At 28.9% G+C, this 19,627-nt stretch overlaps 1 protein-coding gene and 1 pseudogene across 1 annotated transcript; both read right to left on the reverse strand.

The window, feature by feature from the left end:
• Nucleotides 1-4,466: 4,466 nt before the first annotated feature.
• On the reverse strand, nt 4,467-7,532 carry LOC149515809 (putative terpene synthase 9). The gene is made up of 5 exons (XM_089741798.1): nt 7,116-7,532; nt 6,607-6,825; nt 6,058-6,196; nt 5,733-5,981; nt 4,467-5,377 (listed from the first exon to the last, which is right to left on the reverse strand). Exons 1-5 carry the CDS (start codon nt 7,499-7,501, stop codon nt 5,087-5,089), a joined length of 1,284 nt encoding a protein of 427 aa, XP_089597924.1. The 5' UTR covers nt 7,502-7,532; the 3' UTR covers nt 4,467-5,086.
• Nucleotides 7,533-8,002: 470 nt separating this feature from the next.
• On the reverse strand, nt 8,003-9,265 carry LOC149515810 (putative terpene synthase 9 pseudogene; annotated as a pseudogene).
• Nucleotides 9,266-19,627: the final 10,362 nt, after the last annotated feature.

The raw sequence follows: 19,627 nt of genomic DNA on the forward strand, positions 1-19,627 counted from the left end.
TACTGCTATAAGTTCTTTACAACTTTTGCATTTGTTATACCGTCAAATGTTGTTATTAATAAGACGTAGTTTAATTCATCTATTTGTCTGATATCTTTGGATATCTCTTTTCACATGTTTCCATACTAAATTTTGTATTGGAATTTTATTTTGACTTGTCTAAACCAGTAAATACGTTGTGTTATATGGTTTAGTGAGTGAATGAATGAAAATTCATTCTGTTAAACTCTGGTTCTCTCTTTTTACTGAATTTGTGTTCATTCTGCAGGTTATTGCGAGGAGGTTATTGGAATCAAAACAGACTACACCACATTTGTATTTATCTTCTGGTATGAACTTTATATATTTATATACTGATTTTAGCATCATTTAACTTTTGATCTTAAAGGTATTATTGTGTTCTTTAGATGTTAGACTGGATCCTCTTCTTTCGTTTAGGAACGAGCTTAAAGGTATGGAATAAATTCCTGTATCATCAATTTGATCTTTCACACCTGTAGTTTTACCGACTGCTCATTGTTCTATTCTTTCTCCATTTGCAGAGAAGCATGATATTAAAGTTTCAGTTAATGACATCGTCATAGAAGCAGTGGCAATTGCTTTGAAAAATGTACCAGAAGCTAATGGTAAGACATAATTTCAATAAAACTGGTCCTTGTAGATTTCTGAGTAAACATGGTATAGGAGCCAAGCCAACACAATTGGCTATTGAGCTTGACCAATTGTAAAATGTAGTAAAGATTGCTAGAAATGTGGGGTGATATTTATCTCTAGGACCAGATTCCACTCTGTTATGCTGATGTAAAACATTGGGAATGACATACATTTTTTAAACTGATGCAAGCTCAAAAATGCTTTTATTAGTATTTTTGCATCTCTAGCAAAACTAGATTAATATTTTGAGTTTTTTATTCTTTTCTACCTTTATTTATTTCTTTTGCGTTGATTCATTGTCTGGATTCTTAGTGTGTGTGTGTGGGGGGGGGGGGGGGGGGGACCCTTTCCCATTCCTTTACCAACCCTACTTGCCTTTTCATATGCTCAAACCACAACTTCAACCTTCCTTAATGAAGGAAATGCCATAAGATTGTGTGGTCATTTTATTTCTTATACCTTAGTAGTTCAACAACTAATTTGTAGTTGCTGATCTATAAATGGATTTCAGCTTAATCTGAAAAGAGAGTTCTGGAGAATATTAATGTTGTATAAAATATTTATTCACTTTGATAGAATCTGAAGCTGAGTATTTACATTATTACCAGGTGGGTCTATGAACCTCCTCTAACGTCCAAACAGGAAAGGTCTTATCTTGTCTTGTGTTGATAACATATGGTTGCATCGAAGAGTTTCAAACAGGAAGGGCACTTAGACTGCTAATTTATCATGCATTTGTGTCGAGTGTACCCACTGTGTATAAGAAATTTCCAGCATCAGCTTATCAGTAATAAGTGCTGTTTTATAAAGTGGAAAATAATTACATAATTCCTTTTTCTTCGAATACAATTTGGCTTTCATACAAAAATTTTGGCTCTTTTGGCTTATTTCTAATAAAAAATTTGCTATTTCAATGACTGCAGCTTATTGGGATGTTGAGAAAGGGGAAATAATTTTGTGTGATTCTGTTGACATATCAATTGCAGTTGCTGCTGAGAAGGTATGCTTCCAATAAGATGTTGTTCTCGGGTTCTATAGAGCAACGGGTTTCATATTATTTTATTTGGATTGCAGGGTTTAGTGATTCCAATTGTAAGAAATGCAGATCAGAAATCCATTTCATCAATCTCCTCAGAGGTACTTTCATCTTTGACCTCTACCCTTTTTTGATTTTAACAACTTTGTTTGGCTTCACTACTCTGTAGTGTAAGTGACACGACCGCGGTCTTAAGCCTAGCAACCTCACGTCGGACATAGCATAAGCTTGAGCTTTCTCAATTTTGGTTACTTTACACCAGATCATTTGGTTTATTGCCTATGTACTCTCCCTTTTAAGCTTGTTTAAATCTAGGGAAATAACAGAACACAAACTGCCTTTTGTCTGGCTCTTTAAATATGTTAACTAATCAAAACCTCAGTATGATAGTCAGTAAGTTCAGAATTACATGTTTTACCATTCTTTGGGTCTGTTTCTTTTCGGTTAATGTTTAAATAATCATTAATCTGCATTCTCTCTTTGGTTTTATCATGCTTATTTCTCTTTAACTTGACCTTCAGGTCAAGCAACTAGCTGAAAAGGCACGGACTGGGAAGCTTTTACCAAATGAATTTCGAGGAGGAACATTCAGGTATTATGATATACATATGGGATATTAGTTCTCCATCACTGCCTTTTTAATAGTTGAAAGAGATATTGGGAAATTATTTGTAATTTTTCTGCAGTATCTCAAATCTCGGAATGTTTCCTGTCCACCATTTTTCAGCAATTATAAATCCCCCAGAGGTGCTCTCGTTCTCTCTCTCCAACGCACAAACACTTGTTTGTACTGAACAAACATTAATGTAGCTTCAGCTTCAGCTTCGCCCATCCTTGACTTTAGTTGTGAATAATATGTTGCGTTCAGGCCTCAAAAGTTAAAAGTAGCTGGTCTAATGCCACTTTTGTTTACAAAGTTAAAGCAATAAATGTGAAAATGCATAGTTCTGGGTTTTCTATTTATTGATAATATTCACTTTGAAAACAGTGGAGAACCACTCTTATATCTTTTGTCTCTAGACTTGCACCTGAAGGCAATATTGAGAATGCTGCTATTAGAAAGTGATCAGGACATTGTTAGCTGCTATAATCTCTCCTATATTTTTGGCAGGTTGGTATCCTTCTTGTCGGTAGAGGAAACAAATTTGTTGAATCAATAGTTGGAAATGATGGTAAACTGTTTACCCCTTATGCACTATGCTCCCATATGCTTTACGTTTTAAAGTATTTTGCATTTCATATATTGAATTCCTGCACACGGATTGAGAGGCCTGCAGTTGTGACAAAAATGAACTTGACATTATCTGTTGATCATCGTGTATTTGACGGCAAAGTTGGAGGTATGCAGTGAAGCAAGTCTTTGTAATTGCAGCTCTAAATATAAAGCTTTTGACAGATGGTGGATAGGCCCTAACATCAAAATAATTTGCATGACCTACAATTATATTGCTCTGTGAAAGATATTGTTATGTAAACTGCAGAAGTAGAAGACATGGGGGTTTCATTCCTCCCATGTCGAGCATCCGGGTAATAATATCACAAATAAGTTCCTGAAAAATCCCGGAGGATACTGCTAGAAGTAAAGGCATAACTGAACTGGCTCCCATTTTGGTTAATCAAAGTATCTAACAAATTCTTCCTGGTTTTAAAAAATCTATGATCTTTAGTACTGCTGGCTTGATTGCTGTAGTTATACCTTTCACCGTATGTACTTCAGTATATGATACCGGCCTGAGATTTGAACTATTTTTATTGCAGGTGCATTTTTTTCAATATGACAATCTAACTTCTTCTCTGATAACATTTAGTCCTTCAAATTCCGAGAGATCAGTTGTTGCTGACGCTTTCTCTCAAAGATTGTTAATAATTCTTCAAAATGATCATGTTTTGTTCCTGAATTTCCATAGCAGCGGCGAATTTGTTGTGCAATCCTGGTCACCAAAATTGTCTATTCATTGGACTGGTTCAAAATGAGAACCGAATTGTTGATGTAAATTGTTGCATGTTGTTAGGTTGCCATTGTCATCTAATTTTGCTACCTTCTTCAGGGCTTATTCTGCAATTAATTCATGTTTCCATCTGATAAAAAATAATGAGATCGTTGGAAAAATACAAAATAGTCAAATCTATAATGACTTTTTTCTCGTGCATACATTTCCTCTTTTTTTGAGGGGGTTTTATAATTAGAAAGAAACATATGAAAATGTAACTTTTTAAAAAAAAAATTTGTCGAGTAAAACTACGCGTCAACTAACGAGGCCTTGTCACATGTCAACAAGTGAGACCATATCTTGAAAAAAAAAAAGTGGAGGCAAAAATTATTAGAGAATTTTTTTTTAATTTGTGAGAATTAAATAAAAAGTATAAATTTTTTGATAATTTTTTAAAATTATTTAAAAGGTTGAAAAATTAATTTAAGAAAAATTATTTGACACTATAACTTTCAATATATTTGATAGTTTCTCCCAATTTAATAGAAAATTTACCTATTTTTATAATTTTATCAAAATCACAAAAAAAAAAACTAAAATAATTGTTAAAGTTTAACATAAAAATTACATTAAAATCCCTAAAAACCTATTAATCTGCAACATTTTTTTTCTAATTTTTGACCTCAACTGTTTTTTAGTATATCAACATAAAGAAATGAAATCTTGCCATATATCAACATCTGAGATTATGTCTTTAGGTTTCATAAATATATAAAGATACATATACATAAATATATATTAATAGAAAATAAAACGCATATTTTAGTTTTTTTTTTTCTCATTGTTACACATATGTTTTATTAGTACATCGCTTGACATACCCTAATGGCACATGATTAATAGTATTTATCACATTCAAGTAATATAAAAATATATTTTTTGAGAAAAGATCAATTTATACTAGTGTAAAAAAAGGTTTTACATTTTTTTATCTATTGATTTTAATAGATATAAGGATAAAACAAACAAATTAAAAAGAGAAAAAATAGTTTAATATCATCTTTTTGATCTATTGAAATTAATTATTAAAAAAATGTAAAATTTTTAGTCTTATACGAGTTATGGTTGATATCTCTCTACATTCTTTGTATTTGAAAAAAAAAAAAAGGAAATTTGAACTTAATTTTTTAAATATGAGATTCTATCATCAATTCAAATGCTCAATAAAAAAATAAAAAAATAAAAAAATGCCTTATTGAATTGGAATGGATATAAGAATAGATGAAAAATACAATCCAAGTTTAATAACAAATATTATCATTTGGTCACCCATTGAGGACCGTAATAACATTCATTTATTTCCTACAACAACATTCTAATATATTTAACACTTTTACAGCCAAAAAAGTGTTAAAAAAAAAAATACTCCCTCGATATAACATCTAAAACAATTTCCATATTCTTATTATATGGGAATGGGCTTAAGGATGGATGAAACAATACAATCTTTAGTCACTCCAGTGGACGTTCCGACTCCATCTCCATGCTGGTACATGCATTGTGCAGTTCTAGCCATGTTCTTTGATAAGTTCACAATAATTTGAGGGAAAGATTTGTCAACTATTTCCTCATTGATCTTCTTCCATGAATAGCTTATCATGTTTTTCACATGATCTCGTGCTTCTTCTTCTGATACTCCTTTTTCAATCATGTAACTCTGCACTGCTTTTGGTATGTTCCCTCTCTCCATCTCAGCCTTCAAAATAAAAAATAAACATATAGCATATATGATTTAACAGAAAACAGCCTTTTACTGATGCAAAATTGTCACAAAAAACTATAATCGAATTTACCAATTAAAAATTCCGTTCATATCAGATTAGTCTGTAATTAAATTTTATTGATAAATAAAATATCCATCGGTAATTATCGATAAAATTGTTCGTCCGTGACTTTAACCGTGATAATTTAAACCAAAAATATGAAATAGTGGTTAGGTAACTTTTTCTTTTTATTAAGTCAAATGCTCATGTGCTTGAAGGATTAAGAATTATACTAAATCAAAATATTGTGAAACTTTTTTACATCAGGCTACATGCATATGATAATACCTTGGAGGTACCCAGATCATCGCTGAGTCGAGTAATGAGGGATGACCAGTAAAATAATTGAGAAAAGTCATCGAGACAATGTGGAAATTGATCAACCATGGAGTTTGCCTCTACAAAACAAAGAAGAACCAATCCTCCAAGACTTCCAATTGATATCCATCCATTTTTTATATATTCATCAAAAGTTGGAGTGTGACCTCCATAAAACCATCTGGCCTCTGTGATATGTGCTCTGCATAGTATAGTCCACTGCAATTTGCAAATAACAACAAAATATAGATTACGGAGAATTTTCTGTTGTTAACTTATAGGCTATCAATTTTACCTGTTCCTTGATGTAGGGCAGAACATTCAGGCCATGACTTTTCAAGGTGTCGTGGGCTAATTCATTAGTGAAGTTGGACATGGCCGAGAACATTACTCTCATGTACTCTGGAAGTTCTTCGACGGCCTTCATATCCCACCTGTTGAAAACCAGACAATCAAGTACCCAATTTTTGCTGCAATTGGGATATAACCACAATTTTGGGGATGTAAGTGAACTAAATATAAATGAATTTTGCTATATTCGTAATCTGATTAATTAATAAATTATAAAACATTATTTGTGATAGTTTGTTAAGCTTAATAAATGAATTGAAATAGAATCCATTTATGAACTATTCGTAGAACATTTCATCAATTTTGACAAACAAATTGAATAAGAATGAATGTTGTTATATCCTTGATTCATAAAATGTTGTTCATGATTATTTGTTAAGCTTAATAAATTAATAAATAAAAATAAAAAATGTTCATGAACTGTTGATCAAATATTCTGTTTATGTACACCACACATAGCAACTAAAAAAATGGAATTTAAAGAATAAAATACCCGATCACTGCATTTGTGAAACTTTCAAGTTCATCAAGAGATCCATATATGTCATAAATGTCATCAACTACTGTTGCTAGGCATGCATATTTGGTGAAGCATATCCTGCATTTGGCATATTGGAGCTCAAAGGTTAACCCTGTAGCCCAGAAATATATTTCCATCAATCGATCTCGGCTGAAACTAAGCTTCTCCTTGAAGTTCAATTCCCTCCACCAGCTGTTTCCATCAATTATAAACTAAACTTAACCCTGTGTCTTAATTTATGTTACAATTTAAATGAAAGCTAGAAAAGTGATTCAAAATTAATTTTCTTTAATTTTAAACCGTAGATTAATTATAATATAAGAAAACCGGCTTTCAAAGACGAAAAATCATCAAGGAAAATTTTCTGTTACTAAAATTATCATTATCAACGATATTTCCGTAAATCAGATTTCTGTCTTTACCAACAGAAAAGTGACTCAAAATTAATTTTCTTTAATTTGAAACCATAGATTAAGTCTTACTCTGCTAGTTCTTTCAGCTCTTTCTGGTAAGCTGATTGGGTAAGATTGTAGTCTAACTTGGCCAACTCAAGCAAAACTGAGCGGTGTGTATCATCCCTCTGGTAGGAGTCAATGAAGTTTCGTGCTTCAATCCTTTCCATCCTCCAATAAAGTGGAACCTCCAGCGACTGTTGAACATGCTTAGCCTTAACTTCGTCAAGTTTCCCTAGTAAAGCCTTGAGACTTTCACTGGTGAATCCCTTTGCTTCTTCAAGAAAATTTTCCCCTTTTACTCCCAAGAATGAAGCTTCTTCCAAGCTCAAAAGCCCTTCAACATCCCCACTTAAGCTATCCATGAATTTCCCATCTCCACCTTTGAATTTCTGGAAAACTTCTGTTTTCACCATAATAAAATATAGAAATGATTCAGGCCCTCAAAAGCAGTGACAGATCTAGAAGTTTTAACTCTAATGGAGCATAACTCAAATATATTAAATTAAAAAAAAAAAATAATAACAACAGATAATAATAAAAATACTAAAACTTTCGTATCCAGTAATAATTATTAAAAATTTTATAATTATCATTTCATATTTTGAAAATGTTACATAATAATTTTGTTATAAATACTTTGGAAGGTATTTTTTTCAATGCACATAACTAAACTATTATTCAACTATTAATCCCTCATTTAATTATCAAAACGAGTTTTTAAAATATTTATTATTAAAAATGTTATGCCTTCTTTGACAATAACAACAGATAAAATTAATATTAATCTTAACAATAAATAAACCAATAAATATAAAATTTCAAAAAGTTTTTGGCATCAGCAGGAGCTTGATTCCCCACCGGGCCTTTAATTCCGCCTATGCTCGAAAGAAGCAAAGAGGTTGGAATTTCGACGCTTAATTGTGCAAAATAGAAGGTAACTGATCACCTGCACTAACTGGATAACCATGCTCTCGTAGAAGTCGAAAATGCAACGCAGCAATGGAAAGGTCGTTGGAGACATTCTGATCAACATGAAATTGATTCAAAGCTTCTTCAATCTGTTTCTCAAAATGGTAGGCCACTCCAAGCCTCTGCAACGAGTCAATTAGCTTTAACAAGGCAGCAGTGTCTTTGGTTGAGGCAAACAAATGTCCAGCTTTTTGTTTCAGCTCTTTCAATTCAGTAGCGTGGAATTCATACTATAAGACAACAAAAACAAATATGGTTAACTAAACTTTTTTTTTTTTTTTTTGAGGTGATGAGATTCAGAATTTACTCTTTGAATAGAAAAATTATACACAAATCAACTGAGTCAAATGATAAAATACGTTATAATAATGGTATGCTGAAATACATTACAGTGGTATATTCCACTGGCAAAGAATATTAATTAATTTCTTTTTCCCAAGCTGATGTACTAGCTAGGGCCAGGAAGTATTACTTGTATAGGATAGATTATTAATAACCACTTACAAAGTTAATGTCAAATAAGTAAATCAATGCTCCATTTGCATTTTGGGATATTTGAAGCTCCTAGTTTCAGTGTCCTTCATAACTTTTTTTTTTTTTGGATGTAAATTATAAAATTCAAGCATTGCAAAATTTGATTGTTCTACACCAACTATTTATTATAAAAAATAAATATTTTAAAAATTATATATTTTATCTCGCCAATGCTATTTGTGATTAGTCAAATATATAATCGACAAGCCAAATAAAATAACATTACTACTCATTCTCCATTTTTTAATTCAAACTAATGATACTCACAAAATTTAATTTAATTGGTGAGAAAGATAAGTTCCTTTTCCTTATCATGAACGGAATTCAACACTTAGAATTCAATAATTATGAAGAACACTTTAAAAGTATAATCATGAATGCACCAAACTATGCACAATATATACATTTATCATAACCATTTTCTTTTCATAAAACATGGCAACAAATTGAAAAATATTAGATATGGACAATGGAAGCACCACTGCACCATATATAAAACATAGTAAAAAGGAAAAAGAAAAATTCTCTAGCAATGCACTTACCGTGTAAGGAGTGGTAAAGGATTTTATAAGAGAAGGGTCCCAAATACTTGGATGATAATTTGCTGAGCGACGTTGCTCCTCTTTCAAAGAAATGGGTTTTGGGTGAGAAAAGGATTGGGATGTTGTTTCCATTTGGAATTAATACTCTAATTTCTTCTCTTGAATATAAGTTGAGAATGGCTACGAAACATATCTGAATTTCGACACCCTTATATAGAGAGAGTAATGCAGAGATAAGATAACAATCAGAGTTGGCTGCATAATAATTGAGTTGTGTGCATGCATGAATCCGACAGACTTGTTGGCTCATAAATATATTGTTGATGATGTCAACGATAATAATTTAATTGAAAATCATCCACTTGTCCTCAAAAAATTAATAGTGTTATCTGTTCAATTCTAGGCGCCTATAACGCACAACGGTACCAGTCAAAGCTAAATAACTTATTGTGATATTCAATATATATGAGCTATGTTGAAATTAATAAATTAAGTTTCTATGAAAATGGACAAACTAACAAATGAAGTAGTCAACTACCATGTGTGGTCTGTTAGTATAGTATTAAATTTTTTATTTTAATCTTCAAAGTTTAATTTTTGATAGTTTTAAATATAAAAGAAAAAGAAATATTGGGAAGAAATTAAACATATTAAAGCATTGAAATACTATGTAAAAAAAATTACAGTTTACTTTGACAAAAAATATTTTTAATTAAATCGTTAATTTTATGATTTTCACATATCGATTTATAGGATTCTTATATTTCCATTTAGTAATTTTTTGACATGTAATAACCTTATAAATCTGTTTGTGGAGTTAAATATTTCAACAGTAGCATATATATGTATATGTATAAGATATATTTTCTTTTCATTTTTTGGTATGAAGTGAGAACATTAAGACAAAAATATGGAATTAAACTTCCCTAGTAATGAAATTTTATGGGATCAAAGTCAAATTTGGTATTATATTATTGGTTAATATTGATTTTTGTCATTATAATTGAATTTTATTAAATATTTATCTATATCTGTATATATACTTTTAATTTCATTATTTTTGGACAAAAATTAATGTGTCGAAATTGAAATATTTCACGAATTATTCTTTAATGCAAGTAAATATATATTTTTTTATCATTTCTAGAACAAAATTAATATTGGTTATAGGGATGAGAATGAGACTGATTCTTTGGCTATTTTTATAGAAAGGATAATTTCATTAATTAAGAATTTCAGAATTTGGTTGTAAGAGAAAGAGATTAATCGGGAAAGAATTAACTCTATTCCTTTTACAGAAAATGAATCACAGTATAATAATTTATGAATTTATTTTATTGAAAATATAATTAAAGGATAAATTGAACCCACTTAAAAAATAATTTGAGAATCAATATACAATTTAGTAAAAATGTTTGGAGTCAATAATATAGTTCGTGAATATTGGAGATCATGTTGATATTTGTTCGAAAATAGCTAGCTGGTGCCAAGTAAAATATTATTATTTATTCACTAATTTTTAATTTTAAAATTATTTTTTATTGTTCTAATTTTGATTTTAAGTATACACATAATTTTTTCAACAATGAAAATAATAAAAAATTTGTTACTTAAATCGATAAAAGATGGCTCAAGTCAAAAAACGATTGGAGATAACTAATTCGGTAAATAATTGTTTGATTGCATATGTCAAAAAAATTTATTTGATATATTAATGATGGAAATTGTACAACATTTTTTAAAATAAAAAAAATGTTCATGACAATTTTTTTTATATTCTTTATATTAGAGATAGAATTTTCAAACTCTACAAGCATTGCATGGATGTTATATATTTATTTAATAATTTATTTATTTATTATTTTTAAATATATTTTAACATATATAATTGTGTTATTTGCTTGTGAAATTTAAAATCTCACTGCCATTGTATTTGATAGTTATCTTCTTCTTGTTCCAATTTACGTTTAATTTTTTTAATGACGTTAAATTTTATATTCATATCTTTTTGTATTTTAAAAAGTAATACTCCTTCAATCCCATTTTAATTTTTTTTGTATTTTTTACTTTTATAAAAAATAAGAAAAATAAAACTTTGACTTTTGCGTATTAATTACAACAAAATTTTAATTTTTTTAATAAAATTCATGTTCTATGATTTCTTATATAAAAACTGAAAAATAATTTTGAAATTTTAATATGAAACATAATAATAAAAAAAAAAAGAATTATTCGGTGATTGAAAAAAAAATATATTAAGTGTTTAAAAGATGAAAAAAATATAATTTTAAAAATTTACAACAAAAAGAAATAGACAAAGAAAAGAATGAAAAAGCATGATATAATGTTTTGATCCCACTAAATAAATTTTCTAGCTGCATTACTTATTGTAGGTATTAAAATTTAAATTCTAAATATACTAAATGTTATCCTTTTAAAAATAATTATTTGAATTAATTTAATTAAATTTTTGTTCAAACTGAATAATTTTCTTAACGTAAAAAGGACCTAATATGTGTCATATCTTGAAACAAAAATCAAACTTGTAACCCAAATTACACTCAAACTTGTTTTTTGAAAATATTCCTGACCAATTGATAGTGATTTCCTCAAATTTACTTATTTGTTAAATTAAACGCCAAAGTTGAACCTACGTGATTGTTGAAATGCAACCGGAGTTCTAGCGGATAAGGCCGGGGTTGAGTCTAATTATCTAACAGAAGCAACTTGAATTCTTTTAGGTTAAGATTTACCATAAAAAATATATTTATATTTTAAAATTAAAATTTGACTAAAATCTATTATTTATTAATATAAAATCTCTTTGTTTTAGATTCGAGTCCAAAAAATTATATTCAGAAAAATCATGTCTTGGGCCCGAATAGAATGATAAAGTTGAACCTTATCTCTTAATTAAATCTTAGTGAATTACATATAAGCATAAAAATTGAGCTTGGTCTTTGAACTTTTTTTTTTTATTTCATAAATTTTATATTGTATATCTTAAAATTAAAGCTTGAAACTATGAATATGAAAATTTAAATTTATTGTAAATTCTGAAGGAGTAAAGTCAACCTTTGATGAGGAAGAATAAAAGATTTTGAATGAAATTGAGCACGAATGTCTAATAATGAATTTGATGTGTTTGTCAACGGTCAGATTTGGCCGAAGTGTCGAATGCTCTGGCTGATCTCCAATTCCTAATTCAATAATGTCAACATTCTAAATACAGCCTTGGCCCACCCCCATCATCCAAATGTTGACGCAACTGGGTCATTAGTTGTCCAAACAAAAAGGAAGACAAATCTAGATAACCTTGTTATTATATTCAATTTAAAATGTAAATCAAATTGCATAACTCGTAGCCGACAAAACCTTATTATTATGTTAATAGCAAGGAAAGGGACGCGGAACCTTTATGTTCTAGGTTTGAATCATATATGTATATATTAATTAATTTGGTCAAATTTTATATTAGATGATTGGTTTTTTTTTATTAATATTTTTTATAAAATAATTTTGCCTCTAAATTCAACTCAAATTTGACTGGGCTGATAGATAAGTGTTTCCTCCATAAATTCTTGTAAATTTATATGTACTTCTCTTTTGAGATCGAACCTAATTAAATTTGATCAAAATCACATCTACACACGATCTATAAATACATTTGCTAGCTATTAGAAACTTTTAATAACTTACTTTGTCTTAGACCAAATTAAATATTAGAGGAAGCCAAGTGGGTGGGTCGATGCATGTTTAGGATTGAGTTGTTTGAAATTTTTAGAAGATCACATTGGATCAAGTTAATTGTTATAGCCTAAATTAGTATTATTATATTTTGATTATGTGATATATCCACGTTAGTTGCTGTATCACGTGATTATGTTCATGTAGTAATAAAAAATTAAAACTTTTTTGCATTATTATCACATGATAAAATAGCTGACAGGAACATGTCACCCGAGGGATTTGTTATCTTCCCGCAGTTAAACGGTCAAAATAATAATATTAAAAATTTTTAGCGACCAAAATATTATTTTTCATAGTTGGCTAATTTAGATAAAATATTTTTTAAAAATTAGATGACCAAAAAAGGAATTTTTATAAAATCATTTAATAAATTAGCCATTAAATTATAAGAATTGGGAAACAGACCCGTCCAATTGACTAATAAATTTAGCAAAATGCAATCAAGGGGCAGGGTTTAAAAACAACAAAATCCTCACTTTGATTTTATCCTGGATAATGAATTGCTTTAGCTCTATTAAAAAAAAAAACCATATATTTTCTGTGTAAAAAAAAAAACCCATATATTTTCTTTTTTTTCTTGCATTTCTTTTTTAAGGTTTCAATTACAGGACCTCTTCGTACTCGTCCATATATAAATATATACATATATATATCATGAAATTTTAAAATTTTAAAATAAAATTTAAAAAAATCATGTATCTTTCCTATTATTCTTAATTTTTAATTTTTAAATGTATTTCAAACCATTTCACTGAAAATATATAGAATAATTATAAATATGGCAAGACCAGAAAACTGCAGGTCAAACTACGGCAATAGTCATTGTACTCTATCAAAATTTGAATTAACTTAGTCCATTTAATTCATACAAATATATTCTTCATACTATTTTCTGTTGATAATTTTAATTAAATTACTAATTCCGTTAAATTTTTATCATTAAAAATATTGATGTGACAGTTGACTTTATGGACTAATGTTGATTTTCTGACATGATAATTTTGATGGATAAAATCAGTTTTTAAATTATATAAATAGTTCATGTATTCAGACAAAATTTGAATTTTAGTTTCTCTATTATAATTCATAAAAATCTCGTTCTGGTATAAGTTAAATTTGATCATATTGATCTAATTACTAATGTTGTCAGTTACTCTTCCTTAATTTTGCTAACATGATCATTGATGTTGATTGGATGGCATTAACTTACTATCATGGTAACTTGGACCGATAAAATCAGTTTATTTTAATTAAGGCAACATTTTTTGGATGGATGAGATTAGCATTAAATAATATTAATATTAAAGACTTTGATAAAATAATATTTAGTAATATTAATTTAATTAATTATACTTTATTATTATATTAATTAAATACAATTAAATAATTACTTATTGATTAATTAGTATTAGTTAAATAATATTTAATAATATTATTATTAATTTAATTAATATTAATATCATAATAATTAAGAAATGTCATTAATTAAATTAATTAGTATTCAAATTAATTAAATATTAATTAATTAATAATATCAATTAACTTAATTATATTTCAAATTAAATATAATTTTTATTAAATTATAATTAATAAATATTAATTGTAATTATCTAATCATTTTATATTAATTATAATTAAATTAATAAAATAATATCAATTAAATTTAAATTAAATATCATTTTTATATTAAATTATATTTATTTTTATTTATTTTTATTAACTAATAATTTTTATTTAATTTTGAGGTAATTTTTATTTTTATTATTTAATTATAATTGATATTATTTTTGCAATAAATTATAATTAATTTAATATAAGGGTAAAATGATACTTTAAACTTCAAGTTATGGAGCCTAAGAAAGGCATCTTGTCGAAAGTTGTCTAAGAGATATTTTCTCTTTAACTCCCTTTTCATCTTTTCCCAAGTTGTAGTTTTTTTCCTACTTTTTCTTTCCCTTTGCTTTTTTAGATTTTTCCATCAAAAAGATGCATGCTTTCTGAGTTTGATGGCGACTAACTTCACTTTGCAATGTTCAGGAACATCATGGTATTCAAATATGCATTCCACCGTGTGTAGCTAATTTAGGAAGTTAGGCATACACATTTTGAGTGTCCAGATCTTAAGATAGTTACGTTGGTTGAATATGAAGATCTTAAAGATGTTGAAAGAGAACCTATTTAAGTACCTCAAGATCTTGAACAAAGTGTTAAGGAGACTTATGGTGATCTTGAATCTTCACTTATTATATAATACAACATGAGTGATGTGCATGTAGAGGAAAAAAACTGGTTTCACAAGAATAAATTCCACATTAAAAGCACTATTCATGATAAGGTATGTGATGTTATGATTGATAGTGAAAATTTTGAAAATGTTATTTCTACCTTTATGGTGTAGAAATTAGGCCTTAAAGCAGTGGATTACCCTTAACCATATAAGTTTTATTGGTTATAGAAAAATGAGAAATATAAAAAGGTAAAAATAATACATCGAAGACATTTGAAGTTCAGAAAACATGATTGGGTGTGGATTAACTTGTGAAAAAAGATATTTCTTTTAGGGAAGTTTGGCAAATTACAACCTAAGCTATTTAGAGTTCTTCAATGCATTGGGGAGAATGCCTATAAGATAGAGTTTTTCGACACTTATGAAATATCTTTCACATTTAATGTTGCTAATTTATCACCTACCATGGCGAGAATACTAGTTTAAACTTGAGGACAAGTCTTTTTCAATCAAAGAAGATTGACACTGAGTGTTTGTATATCATACAACTTAGGCTGAGACTAAGGCAGACTTATCCAAAAATAAGATAGGCCTATCCTTGGTCTAAATCCACTAAATAAATACATAAAAAAAAAGTGGATTAGAATAAGAAAATTTTATTCACACTAGCTGAAAAAGAAGAGCATAAATATATGAGATTGTGGTCAAATTCATTATCATGTAATCTATAAGAGTAAATGGGCATTTATATTCACATGCAAATCTCATGATTTTAGGCACATTTTTAGCAATGCAATATGAAAGTTTCCATGCTTGGAAAGATGTTCCTAGCCTATATATTTTCTATTATTCTTTGGTAGAAGGTAGAATATAGTTTTATTTATCCTTAGGTAATTTTTTATATTATTTTTTAAGTTTTGTATCTCTTAGGTGGATTTTCTAGAGTAATAAACTTTTATTGTTCTATATCCTTAATTAGAATTCTTAGGGTGATGTTTCTATATCCCTTAGTTTCTAGCCTTGTGGTGAACTTTTATCACTTTTAATATAATAATTATACTCTGTCATTATTCAAATTCTTATGAGTTTTTCTATTTGCAGTTAATCTCCACATCTCAAATATCAATTCTCGGCATCAAATTGGTATTAGAGCTATGGTAAGCCATCATCATCAAGCACCAATAGAAGAGGTTGAAGTCAACACCGACGTTGTAGCAACCACTAATGTTGACCCAAAAGATGCTATCATGGAGGAGATGCGAAAATAGATCCTTCAACTACAATATCAACTACATATATAAGAAGAAAGAGAAGAGATAAAGAGGCAACGAAGGACGAACGAAAAAGATGAAGAAGAAAACAATCCATACCATAAAAATAATAGCAATTCTGATGATAGTACCCTATCTCACCTATGGCAAGTCAGAGTATATCTATGTAGAAATCAACTTCAACCTAGCATATTCAATCCGAATATAGAGATTCTTAAGTCGAGGAAAAGATGCAACCTAAAGAATTCTTAGATTGACTACACACGATGAAACTTATATTTGAATACTATAATGCCCTTGAATATTGTAAAGTGAAGTTAGTGGCCATCAAAATCAGAAAGCATACATATTTTTTGTGAGAAAATCTAAAGAAGCAAAGGGAAAGAGAAGGTAGGAGAAAAATTACAACTTAGGAGAAGATGAAAAAAGAGTTAAAGAGGAAGTATCTCCCAGAAAACTTTCGACAAGATGTCTTCTTTAAGCTCAATAACTTGAAGCAAAAAGATTTTTCAGTGGAAGAAGCACATCTACGATCAGTGTGTCTACCAAACCTCTTTCAAATCTATTGCTAAAGAATGAATGAGCCATTCTCAATAAACCACAATCTAGTGCTATCACCACTCAAACCCAAAGAGACTTTAAGTGCCAATGAATTAGGCATACTCATTCTGAGTGTCCAAATCTCAAGATAGTTATGTTGGTTAAAGATAAAAATCTTAAAGATGTTGAAAAAGAACCTATTAAAATAGCCTAAGATCTTGAACAAGGTGTTAAGGAGACTTATAGTGATCTTGAATCCTCACTTGTTATACAATACAGCATGAGTGATATGCATGTAAAGAAAGAAAACTGGTTGCACAAGAATAAATTTCACAATAAAGCATGTGATGTTATGATTAATAGTATAAGTTTTGAAAATGTTGTTTCACCTTTATGGTGCAAAAATTAGGCCTCAAGGCAATGGATCACCCCCAACCATATAAGCTATATTGTTGTAGAAAATGAGAAATATAAAAAGGCAAAAATATTGCATCAAAGACATGTAAAGTTCAAAGAATATGATTTGGTGTGGATTAACTTGTGAAAAGAGAGATTTTCTATAGGGAAGTTTGGCAAATTATTTAGAGTTCTCTAACTCATTGGGGAGAATACCTACAATATAAAGCTTATCGACTCTTATAGAGTATCTTTCATGTTTAATGATACTGACTGTCACCCTACCATGGCAAAAATACTAGTTTAGACTTGATGACAAGTATTTTTCAACCAAAAAAGATTGACACTAGAGTGTCTCCACATCATACAACTTAGGTTGAGACTAAGGTAGACTTATCTAAAAATAAGATAGCCTATCTTTGGTCCAAATTCATTAAATAATATAAAAATAATGTGGACTGGAATAAAAAAATTATGTTCACACTAGCTGAAAAAGAAAATCATGAATATGGATGAGATTGTGGTTAGATTCACTGTTATGTAATTTGTAGGAGTAAATGGACAGATTATGTTCACATGCAAATTTCATGATTTTAGGCACGATTCTAGTAATGCAATCTGAAAGTTTTCATGCTTTAAGGGATGTTCCTAGCCTATATATTTTCTATTGTTCTTTGGTAGAAGGGAGAATAGGGTTTTCTTTATCTTTAAGCAATCTTTTAGGTTGTTCTTCAAGTTTTGTATCTCTTAGGTGGATTTCCTAAAATGGTGAATTTCTATTGTTCTGTATCATTGATTAGAATTCTTAAAGTGGTATTGCTATATCCCTTAGTTTCTAGTCTTGGAAGTGAACTTTTATCTTTTTTAATCCAATAATTATATTCTGCCATTATTCAAATGTTTATGAGCTGTCTTCTTGGCAAGTTTTTCTGTTTGCAGTTAATCTCCACATCTCAAACATCAATTCCTGGTATCACAATCTCTCAGTTCTCCTTTTTTCTAGTGTATGCATTATGCTCGTCTCCTTCAACCTTAAGTCTCACTCTCATCTCTTGTCTCTTGTTTCAAGTCTCAATATCCTTTACCCCCTCCTAGTAGTGCACCATAGCCTAATCTAATCCCAAACACACAAAATCATTGTAAATTTAGAAAATAAAATTAAAATAAAAAATAATTTAAGTATTGAATTAATTGTTTATGTTAAACTACAAGTATTTGATTTTTATGAAGTTGAATTTGAGACATTTAATGTCTTTGAAATCTAAGTTTTGTGGGTTTTTTTTTTTTTTTTGCTGAATTTGTGAATTGATGTCTATTTTCTTATTTGCTGTTTTTGTTTTAAGTTTTTAGCCAAAGTCAAATGAAAATTTTTTTCTTGAATTTTTGAATAAAATCAAAGTAGCAGCAATAGCGAATCGTTATTGCTACTATTCAACGTTCGCTACAATTCGAGACTCGCTACAATTGAGATTCAAATTTTCCTCCACTTTTCCTTCAATAATGGTGACAAATGATAGCGTTACCATGAAATATTGACCGCTATATTGCTATTCCACCGCTATTTAAATCCCTTTTGATCGATTCACAAATTGAGAAAAGAAAGACAAAATGATGGAGGTCTTAATAATGCTCCTAATAAAGAAATAGATGTCAAGATTTGCTATATCAAACAAACATGTCCAATTTGCTTTTGCAAAGTAATTCGATCAAGCATGCAAAGATATATATTATTAAGTTCACTTAATTATGACACATGATTGCATTTGATTTCTTTTGTCAATAATGTTTAATATTCGGTGGTGAAGATGGAATAGAAATTTGTCATACAATTAAATTTTTTTAATTTCTTCAATTTTTTCTTGTCAACTATAATGAAATCATCATTAGTTTTGTCTTGAAAAATATAACAAAAATTTTAAAAGTACATGGTGTTCAAAAATATTTTGTTCGCAAACCGGACCATATTCATTTAAACTAATTAAAATGCAAAGTAGTCAGCAAACTAAGTTTTGAAATTAAACTTTCATTAGGTGCAAGAAGATTAATAAAAGTTTACGTACATTCAAAACACCATTTGATCACCATGCATGAGAATATACAATTATTTCACCATCATAATTAAAAACAAAGAAACAGAAAGGCAATCCATTCACCAATCAAGTCCTATTAATTAATTAGTAAACCCTAATTCTAGAAGAAATTGAAACTTGATCAGGCAGTTCTTGAACTCTTTCACTTGTTTTTCCTGAAAGATATAAGAACTGGATATATGTTCTTAAACATAATTAAAAACAAAGAAACAGAAAGGCA

Source organism: Durio zibethinus, chromosome 12 (genome assembly GCF_047325235.1).
Source record: "Durio zibethinus cultivar Kanyao isolate XHJ-2024 chromosome 12, ASM4732523v1, whole genome shotgun sequence".
Lineage (NCBI taxonomy): Eukaryota > Viridiplantae > Streptophyta > Magnoliopsida > Malvales > Malvaceae > Durio > Durio zibethinus.